The sequence below is a fragment of the Rhincodon typus genome, chromosome 9, assembly GCF_021869965.1.
Source record: "Rhincodon typus isolate 14 chromosome 9, sRhiTyp1.1, whole genome shotgun sequence".
NCBI classification, from domain to species: Eukaryota; Metazoa; Chordata; class Chondrichthyes; order Orectolobiformes; family Rhincodontidae; genus Rhincodon; species Rhincodon typus.
The window spans coordinates 74,642,513-74,653,609 of NC_063340.1; the positions used below are offsets into that span (position 1 = coordinate 74,642,513).

The window sequence follows — 11,097 nt, forward strand, 5'->3', positions numbered from 1 at the left end:
TGGCATCAGTTAAGGAAGGCAAATAGCACTACCTTTTCGAGGGCTGTTTAAAGAGGCAATACATACTGGTCCAGTCAGTGATGTATACATTCCCCTGAATGAGCATTTAAAAACAATATATTGCGTGTGGACTTCCAAAAGGCAGTTGATTCGGTGCTGCTGAACAGAAACTGAGAGAATATCTAGAGTTTAGTGAATGAAATTTAGTGTAGTAATATAGTTAACTTAAAGTAGTGGAAAATGGACCTTTTCTAGACTTCAGAGATTGTAGTGAAACTCCCCATTGGTTGGTGTACAGACCTCTGCTAATATTAAAATCTAGATTTTGGTGTACTGTGCACAATTCTAGAATGTGTGGATTATACCAATCTTGAAAGTATTTTGAACCATGTGGAGGATAATGTGGAACTTCATTAGGTCATAGTCAGATGGGTGGAATGGAAGTTCAAGTAACAAATGAAATTTAATACAAAAGTGATCAAAGGTCTTGAAAACAAAGATTACATGTCTAAAGTGGGTGTAGGGGTATAGGCACCCTGGGTGTATATGTTCATAAATGATTGGAGTTAGAGCAGGATGAGAGTGCAGTTAATAAATTGTACAGCATCCAGGACTCTTTTTCATAAGGGCATAGAGAATAAAAGTAAGTATGGTTATGTTAAACTTAAATAGAATGTTAGTTTGACCTCACTTCGAGTATTATGTCCCTTTCTGGTTGCCACCCTTTAGGAAGGATGTGAAGACGTTAGAGCGAGTGCAGCATCACTTCATAAGAGTGGTATCAGGGATGAAGAACTTGCATTGGGTGAATGATTAAAGATGTTGGGTCTGTTTTCCTTGGAGAAGTTTGAGAGGAGCTTTAATAGAAGTGTTCAAAATTCAGAGGGGTCTGGACAGGATAGATAGGCGAACACTGTTCCTGTTAATGGAAAGTTTCAAAATAAGAGGGCATAGATTTAAGATAATTGTCAAAAGAAGCAGTGATGAAATGACAAAAAAAGTGCTCCCATGCTGCAAATAGTTAGGATCATGAATGCACAGCCTACGGGTATGGTGGAGGCAAGTTGAACTGGGGCATTCAAGAGAGAATTGAACATCTTCCTGTAGTCCTGCACATTCTTTTTAAGGTAGAAGTATGGGAAGTGGCATTAGCTGCATTACATTTTTGACAGCATTGGCCAAATGTTCTCCTACTGTGCTGTATGTTTTCTGTGAGATCTTTTTAAATAAAAATGCTCGCAATACACAGCAGTCCAAGCATCTTTAGCAGAGCAAGGAACAGAGTCAACATTTTAGATCCGTGCTTTTTCATCAGAACACATCTTTCTTATTCTCCCACATAAGGTAAATGTCTTTTTTTTTTCAGAATTCTCATTCTGGAAATACGTTTTCATTAGTTAAACAAGCAACAGAGATTCCTCCATTGGAAGAAAAAATTCTCTCTAAAGAAGAGATCATGAGATACAGCAGACAGCTCATCATCCCAGAGTTTGGAGTCAAAGGTAATAGTGGAAATATTTAGAATGAATGTAAGTTATGTAAGTTCATAATATATCAAAGTTATGAGACTTAACAATTCTAGTACTGGACAAGTAATGTCAGCAGTCGAGTTGAAATTTCAGGTTGGAAAGTTGTGAATTCAATAAATCGAGCATTTTGTGAGCTATCAAGTAAATTTGAATTCTCTTTGGGGGGTTTTGTAGGTTCAGAGTTGCTTAAACGACTGGTGAGATACCTGGGTAATTCTCTCCTTTACCTTATCAAATTATATGGTGATGACAGCTTCCAAAGACCATATTTAGCTGATGTTCTTGCTATTAAAAGCAAATTTAGTTTTTTGGTTTACAGTTATGTTTTCACAGGAAAATAGTGCTTCACTGTAAAGCAGATTTTAAATTAACTTTTTAATACTGGATGGTGTGACAATCCTGTTGAAAGCCTTTATCGTGAAGATTGATTTCACTTTAACCGCTTTCAAGCATGCTTAAAATGCTGATTATTTTTTCAGAAAGGGATGGTGAATTTGAATTTGTTTGGAGGGCTGATATTGTGTTGATACCTAAGTGAAAATAGATCTGTGAATAAGTCATAGGATTTGGATTACTGCTTTGACTTGTCTTTTTTTTCAAATGAGCGACATGGTGGCTCACTGGTTAGCATTGTTGCCTCTCGGGGCCAGGGACCCGGGTTCAATTCAAGCCTGAGACAACTGTCTGTGCGGAGTTTGCACGTTCTCTTCGTGTCTGCATGGGTTTCCTCTGGGCGCTTTGATTTCCTCCCATAGTCCACAGATGTGTAGGTTAGGTGGATTAGCCATGGGGATTGCAGGGATGGGATAGGGTAGGGGGCAAGTCTGGGTGGATGCTGTTCAAAGAGGTGGTGTGGACTTGTTGGGCTGAATAGCATGTTTTCACACTGTAGGGATTCTATGAACTTCTATGAAAACAGAATTATGAGGTGCAGTTGCAGAAACATTTCTGAGGATAACAGATCTAGTGATTTTGATTAAGCAATAGCTGTTATGCTTATAGCCTTACTGTCACATTGCTGATGTGAGAGAAGTTGGACTAAGCCAGCTCTAAATTATTCCAATAATAACTGTTAATGTTTTTCCAACCTTTTGTAATTTGGCGATTTTTGAATGTCCCATGTTGTAATGACTAATTTATTTCCACATATGGAATTCTCAACACAAGATATAATCCCAATTGACTAAAGTAATGATTGTTCCATTGCTTTGATAGATGAGTGTTCAGCAAAAAAGCAAATAAAGATCAGTTTGCAGTCTAGGTAGATACATGTACTGTGTTGTACTGTTCTACGTTCTATGTAATCTCCTATTGCAAATGCTACATATGAAGTGCTTGTCCTAAAGTCACCTGACTCTTCCCTTAAATGTTGAAACAGCTCGAGAGCAGAGACTTTTCCATTTGTGTCTGTCCAGGGTTACGTTCCCCCATTGTTCAGCTTGAAAGCTCTAGCAAACTGAAGTTATATCTAATTTTGAGATGTCCTGTGGTCTGGGTTCCCACGAATACCTGATTGTAAAGTACTACCCTTTTTGTTATGTGGAAATTCTTCATGCAAACCCAGACCTCATGACTGATTCACCAAGGTCGAACTCGGTCAAACATTGATGCCAGGTATGCAGCATTTTGCAAAAACCTCAGAGCTGGACGTTTTGTCATGCTATCCTGATGTTACAAACAGATCTGGGACAGTGAGGGTGGAATGCTTCTAATTGTTTTATGTGATACTGTGAACTAAAGCATTAGTGCAATTTTGTAATAATTATACATTTGAATTGTAATCTAATTTAAAATCTCCATTTTTACATTTAGCCAGTCACATACAAATGTTTAGAATAGATTGGGAATCACTATTGCACCCTGCGGTGGAAGTGCCTAGCTTCTGATGAATTCACTGCCATATTAGAAACTGAGAAAACATGTCTTGATATGCTACACAGTACCAAAAGAAAAGTTGGAAATGATTTACATGCTGGAAAAATGTTAACCCAACACACAGAAACAAAATGAAATTTTCTCTTATTCCTTCCACTGACCTGTAAGCATTTCAAACTAAGCGTTTTTTAAAAAGAAAATCGTATACCTGTATCTTCATTGTAAAATGGTGAGACTTTCAGCTTCATGAGACAGGGAAGCCATGAACCCATCAAAATTGAAAATGCCAGGCAAAGTACCATTTACTCTTGTAACAAGTATTTTGAGTAAAAGTGTAGACTTTTTATATTTGAATTTCCTGTTAGCAAAATTGTGCAATATTCCCTTGGAATTAGACAAACAGGCTGTTTGTTCTAACTAGCCCATGTTGTGTTGCGTTTTATGTCATTTTTTTTCTATCACCTGCATATTCCTAGATCTTTACATGGTCTTGTTTCAGTCACCAATACCAGAAGAGTACCCCATATCTTCTCGATCTTTGGTGTTTAAAATATAATTATAACCAAGTTAAATGTCACACGTGCCCTAATACTGGATTAAACAAATAAATCTATTGGCTTCATAGTACGTAGAGTGTAGTTCAGTGCTCAAGATGTTTCTAACTTTAAATTAAAATGTTTTAATGCTTTTAGGTCAGCTGAATCTGTCCAAGAAGGCTGTTCTGATTGTTGGATGTGGAGGGCTAGGCTGCCCTGCAGCTCAATACTTGGCTGCTGCAGGCATTGGTAAGTTCAATCTAGGTCTTGAACTTTTACTTCATTTTTCTTGAAAAGATTTTGCACAAGCAGCTTGGGAGGGACTTTATGACGGTTATTATAGGTCAACAAAACAACAAAACTATAAAACTTTGGTCATCTGTGAACAACTACTGCTTGTGTGAATTGTACTAATTTTCAGAGGGATAAATGACTTGCTATGTGGGATATGACGCACAATATATCCCATGGGTCAATCCTTTATCTGCAATTTTTCACCTCATACATTAATGACATGTTTAAAGAAACAGTGCATCCAAATTTGCATATAATACTGATTTGGAAGCCAAAGTGAGTTGTGTGGATGGGAAAAGCAATATACAAAGGAACATAAATGAGTAAATCTATAGCAGATGGAGTTCAATCAAGTAAAAAATGAGGTTATCTGAAATGACAAAATAGAATACCTTGCGGTGAAGAGCTGGGAGGTATGGTGGACCAAAGGGATTTAGGCTTCTTTGGACACAAAGACGAAGGCTGGTGCACAAGGATAAAATGTAATCATAAATGCTGTTGAAATATTGCCCTTTATTCTCAAGAGAACTGGAACTCAAAAGTAAGGAAATGATGTTTCAGTTACACAGATTCTTAGCTGGAACCTATCTGGAGCAATGCTTCAATTTTGATGACTCAACTTCAGAAAAGATTTGTTGGTCTTGGAAAGGGTACAGCCCTGGTGCACATGAATGTTATTGTGGCTTAAAATGGTAAATTATGAATTTGGAGAAACAAATCTTGACTTTGTTTGAGTTTAAACAATTGAGAGGTCGTCTCAATGAGGCAGTAAAATGATTAACGTATTCATTATAGTAGATGCAGTGAACTTAGAGCTGGGAAATTTGGGAATGTAAATCTAGACGCAGTTTTCACACAATGGGTGGTGGGAACCTGGCAGCCTGTCTTTTCTGAATAGATTGTAGGCTTTAGGACTGTTGACATTTTCAAAACTGAGTGTGAAGAATTTTAGTCAGGCATGTGTAACTGATGTGGATGCATGGATGTGGAGATGTTGTACAGATAAGCCATGATTGAATTGAAAAATGGAACAAGTTTAAGGGGCTGAGTTGTCTACTCCTATTCCTATCTTCCATCCCTAGATTTATAATTTGACAACAATATCAACACGTCCATTTCTGACGAGCCCTTGCTTATCCATGGAAAAGTATTTTGATCATTAATAATCATTTTATACCCCATTTACTTTCCAGAGCTGCTTCAAAGAGAAGCGGAGATAGCAAGAACTGCAGATTCTGGAGTCAGAGATAACACAGTATGGAGCTGGAGGAATACAGCAGGCCAGGCAGCATCAGAGGAGCAGGAAAGTTGATGTTTCGAGTCGGGATTCTTCTTCAGAAATTTCTGAAGAAGGGTCCCAACCCGAAACGTCAACTTTCCTGCTTCTCTGATGTTGCCTGGCCTGCTGTGTTCTTCCAGCTCCATACTGTGTTATCAAAGAGAAGCAGTTCCTTAGTAGTTTGGAACTCCTCTTCCTACGGAATAAAACCCATTTATATTGCAGGACAGATTTTGTGGTATCTGTAGCAATAGAGAAACATCAGGATTCATTAACATGTTAAAGTACTGTCGGTTAATTGGGGCTGTTACCAATGGCAGTGCCCTCATTAAACCCCGAAATATTGTGTAGGCACCAGAGGTATGAAAACGACTTCACTTGCTCTGGGCCAAGATGACTTCTTTTGAGTATCTTTTGTATGTTGGATCCACTGTAAGTAAAATCTGTTCAGCAATGTATTTAAATAGAACTGAGGGGTAGGGAGCGGGGAGAGGTAGACCGAACTTTTGCGGAGGTATTATAATGTGCAAATGTCAATTTAGGTCGATTAGGACTCCTTGATTATGATGATGTGGAACTTACTAACCTACAGAGACAGATTCTCCATGCAGAAGATAAATTAGGCATACCAAAAGCATTGTCTGCAGCAGCGACAGTAAGTCAGTAAGTATATTTGTTTATGTCTCTTACTTTCTTTGATCACTCTAAATTTAAAAAAAAGGTTTTCTTCTTGGGTACAGCATTAAGCAAGCATCTTCCATGGTTGACAGATTTCAACAGCATTCCTGTAACATTTGTTACGCATTAATTTTCTCCCTTTACTAAACCATTTTAAGGTATTGTCTCCTTGATGGTATATGGGTTTCATGGTTGTAGGTCACTTCCTGGAAACTCACCAAATCACCGCTTGTTCATGTAAGTTGTGCTGTGCCTTGTACATGTTAAAGACTTTGTCTTGTTCCTCTGTGAGATACTCATACATTCAGAAAAAGTAACGGATAGTGATTGTGTTGTGCCAGTTTTTTTGCTTCTTTCTTATATCTAGGATATTCTGATAGTCATACAGCACAGAAACGGACCCTTCAAACAAACTTGTATGCGCTGACCCAATCTGACCTGGCCCCATTTGCCATCATTTGGCCCATATCCCTTCCTATTCATAAAAGCATCCCATCCAGATGTTTTTTAAATGTTGTAATTCTACCCACCTCCACTAGCTCCTCTGGCAGCTCATTCCATAACACATCACAGTCTGTGTGGTAAAAGTTACCTTTTTTAAATCTTTCCCATCTTGGCATAAACCTATGCCGTCTAGTTTTGGACTACTCCACCTTGGGGAAAAAGTCCTTGGCTATTCAACCTATCCATGCCCCTCATGATTTTTATAAACCTCTAAGGTCACCCCCTCAGCCTCTGTGCCAAGGGAAAAAAGCCCCAGCCTAATCACCATCTCCCTGTAAGTCAAACCCTCCAGTACTGGCAACATCCTTGTAAATCTTTCCTGCACCCTCTCAAGTTTGACAACGTCTTTCCTATAGAAGGGCAATCAGAGTTGTACTCGGTATTCCACAAGTGACCTCTCCAGTGTCCTGTACAGCTGCAACATGACCAATCTGTACTCGATGTTCTGATGTTCACATAATATTAGACGAGTGAATTGGCAAAGTTTTTAATTCTGGTTCCGAGCCTGACTTGGAACTTGAATTACAAAAGGGTAACTCCTTTAAATTTGACAGAAGTATTTTTACCTATATGTGCTTTGCAGCATGTCCTCACGTTGATACCGTTGGTATCACTGGACAGCTATGATGGAGGTGGCCTTTTAGCGAGCCTATAAAGATCTCAAGTGGATGTTTTAATCAGAGCAGGTCTGTTTGAAGGTCCAGACAACCCCTATCCTTTGTAGAGGGCTGGAAAAGGGAGGGACTTGCTCACAACCTGGATCCAGGAAAATGCAGCCACAGCTCATCTGTACTGGTGAATATAACCTAGTAGTTACAGCAGGTTATCTTTAAATTCAGGTCCCATCATAGGAGTTAACTTCAACAACCCTGGTCATTTATAGGTAGGTCATGCAGCAGCTGGAGCTAAAGGGAGAGACTGAATAGGCTGGGGCTATTTTCCCTGGAATATCAGAGGCTGAGGGGTGACTTTATAGAGGTTTCAAAAAAAAATCATGGGCATGGATAAGATAAATAGGTAAGGTCTTTTCCCCAAGGTGAGGGAATCCCAAAAGTAGAGGGCATAGGTTTAAGGTGAGAGGAGAAAAACTTAAAAGGGACCCGAGGGGCAACTTTTTCATGCAGAGGGTGGTGCGTGTATGGAATGAGCTGCCAGAGGAAGTGGTGGAGGCTGGTACAGTTACAACATTTAAAAGGCACCTGGATGGGTATATGAAGAGGAAGGGTTTAGAGGGATATAGGCTAAATGCTTGCAAATTGGACCAGATTTATATAGGATATCTGGTCAGCATGGACGAGTTGGACCAAAAGGTCTGTTTCTATGCTGTAAATTTCTATGACTATGAAGGCAAGCACGCCAAATGTCGTCTTCACCTTGTGTACCTGCCATTCCACTTTCAAAAATCTGTGCTGCTGCACCTCTATATCTCTTTGTTCAGTAACACTCCCCAGGGCCCTACCGTTAACTGTATAATTGCTGCCCTGATTTTCCTTTCTAAACTGTAATCCCTCACATTTATCTAAATTAAACTCCATCTGCCACTCCTCAGTTGGTGCAGCTTACTGCAGTCCTGATTGAGATCAGCTAATTCAACACAAATTGCAAATAGAATCTAAGACCTTGTGTGTCTTTATTGCTGAGCTGCTAGCTAAATTAATCTCACCTGGAGAAGAGAAGAAATAGTTATATAACAAATATTTATTGACTAGGTTTTTAAAGAAAGGAAAGACTTGAATTTATTTATGCTTTTTATGACCTTGGGCATTATCACATGTTTTGCAGCCAACAAGTTACTTTCTTAAAGTGCAATCCCCTGCAGTGTAGCCAAATGTAACAGTCAGTTTATTGAATGTTAAATTTAGTCATTCCATCATTGACACTTCAGCTACATGTGCCTATTCAGGTGGCTGCAAAAAAAAAAGTCTCATGATACGATTCAGTGAAACTGTTTCTGATGTTTTGGCCAACATTTGTCCTTCAAACAAATCGTTTGTGAGAACTTGCTGTATGGAAACGAGCTAATGCAATTCTCACATTCCAAAATTTCAATGGGAACATTTCAAAAGTACTCCGTTAGCTGAGAAGTGTTTTGACATGTCCTGAAGTAGATGTGTGTTTTCTGTTGTGGTACTCCAATGTGAAGGCTATTCAGATGGTTGCGAGATATCAGAGAGATTTAGTGTTCGGTGACTTAGATTCAGTTCCTTCATCCTCTGGGGCTGTGGTGACTTTACCTTGCACTACACCACAAACAATACAATATTCTTAAAATGGTAAAGTGGAACTAAGGACTGCAGATGCTAGAAATCTGAAACAAAACAAATTGCTGGAGAAACTCGGCAGTTTTGGTAGCATCTTTGGAGAGAAAGCAGAATCAACATTTTGGGTTCATCGACCCTTCATCAGAATTAGCAACTAGGAGAAGGTGGCATATGTACTGAAGATGACATTATGGGGGAGGGGTATGTTAAGGAGGGTAAAGGAATGAGGGAATAGGTGGAGATGGAGCCCCAAGGGAGACACTGATATTTAGGTAAAGAAAGGGATGGTTAATGGTATGACAAGGAGAAAAGCTGATAATGGAGACCAGAAGTAGGTGAAAATGGGTTGGCTGCGCTGAAAGCAGTCCATGTGATGACAAACCATGGGGTGTGGGGGTGGGTGCGGTTCAAGGACGTAAATTTTAGGGCCTGAACACCACCTTTTAACTTGATTTTGAGTCAGAAGGCTACAGGGTTCTTGAGCTGAAAGAAAGATGCTGTTTTTCAGCTGTGCTGAACCTCATTGGAACACTACAGCAGGCCGTAATATTCTTAATGTCCCTTTAATCCTGGACATTCTGTACTCACAGCATTTTGAACTTTGCTTTAAAAGCTGGATGATTATTGCAGACAATTCACGATTTGTTCAATCAGCCAAGTCAATAGGGAAAGAGCAGGGGAGTGAGAGTGGGATTGATTCAGTAACTCTGCCAAAAGATCATCACAGTCGCGTTAAACCAAATAGCATCTTTCGGTGTATGATTATAACTTCGCTATTGATTTCATAGTTATTTTACAAATTATAAAAAGTTATTATTGTTAAAACCTTAGGATGAACAACTGCTTAAAAATGTAATGAGAATACACTAAAATTGCTGAGTGCTACAAGTCCAGTAGATTAATAGTAATTAACATTGTATAAGTTGTGCATTAATTTTAAGACAGTCTGTTCAAGACATCTTTTTGCTGACTAGATTGGTAAGTTTGTAAAAATTATTTCCAAATAGAATACCATGATGAGATACATAATTTAATGTTTTTCCAGTTTGGTTGCTGATTTAGAACTTCACATTCTCTTTAAAATGACTAGTTGTTGGATTAGGGTTCCATAGTTACTCGTCACCCTCTCGTACTGTGCCTGGGTTGCCGTTATCTGTGTGTAAATCTTGCTGGTGAATGCCAGGAGACAAATCCCATAGCATCACAATGTGGAAAGCTTGATTGATGCCCTTTTGAGCAGGAATTTATCCTGGTTTAATGCAGTTAAGATATTCCATTGGATACCCTCCTGTTAAAGGTGCGACTATTTCTTTCCTTTAACTTTACCAAATTACCCAATTTTTCAATTTACATTTTGTCAACTTGCCTATTATTAAAGTTTTAATTGGAACTGTTCATTCTTTTCCTTATGATGTTGCAATTTCATGTAGCAGATGCTGACTTATTGTTTTTTGGGCCAACCCTGCCTTAAACCTGTAGTATTTTCTAATCTCCCCGAATTTTCCTGATTTAATGTTAGGTATATTGCAGTTATTAATGTAAAGTTAGCTTTTAATAATTTGCTTGAAATAAGGCTCCCTCTAGAGTAACCCTATATTGTGCATTAAGTACAGCTTCCAGCTCCCTTGCTTTTCTTACGTTGGCCATGTACATCCTTGACTAAGATTAATTGACATAAAACAGTCAATGTTAAATCATAGAAAGCTTCCTGTGTTTAACCTATGCAGACTGTGAAACTACTAAAGCAGATTTCACATTGGACTATTAGTCAACTAATAAAGGGAAGTTGCAGTTCATCAGTTTGGATTGTATTCAAAACCACGAGAGCTAAAAAGATTGTGCAATACAGTGTCATCACAGTTCATGAAACAGTTATTTGTATAGGCCTTTCATTTGCAGAGCATGATGATGCCCTCTGTTGCTCTGTATAGGGCATTGCACAACTAATACCTCTCTCCCCTTCCTGGACCCCTCTGTCTCCATATCGGGCAACCACCTAGAAACCGATATTCATTTCGAGCCCACCGACTCCCACAGCTACCTAGAGTACTCCTCCTCCCGCCCTCCTTCCTGCAAAAATGCTATCCCCTATTCCCAATTCCTTCGCCTCCGCCGCATCTGCTCCCAGGATGAGGCATTCC

General features: G+C 39.0%; 1 protein-coding gene across 1 annotated transcript in view; it reads left to right on the top strand.

Annotated features, from left to right (window-relative positions):
* Positions 1-1,368: 1,368 nt before the first annotated feature.
* mocs3 (molybdenum cofactor synthesis 3) overlaps positions 1,369-11,097 on the top strand; it is a 53,535-nt gene continuing 43,806 nt past the window's right edge. Inside the window, exons 1-3 of the mRNA XM_048600907.1 lie at positions 1,369-1,502; positions 4,097-4,189; positions 6,056-6,176. Coding sequence (XP_048456864.1) covers positions 1,457-1,502; positions 4,097-4,189; positions 6,056-6,176 — 260 coding nt within the window. The 5' untranslated portion in view covers positions 1,369-1,456. The remainder of the gene's footprint in view (positions 1,503-4,096; positions 4,190-6,055; positions 6,177-11,097) is intronic.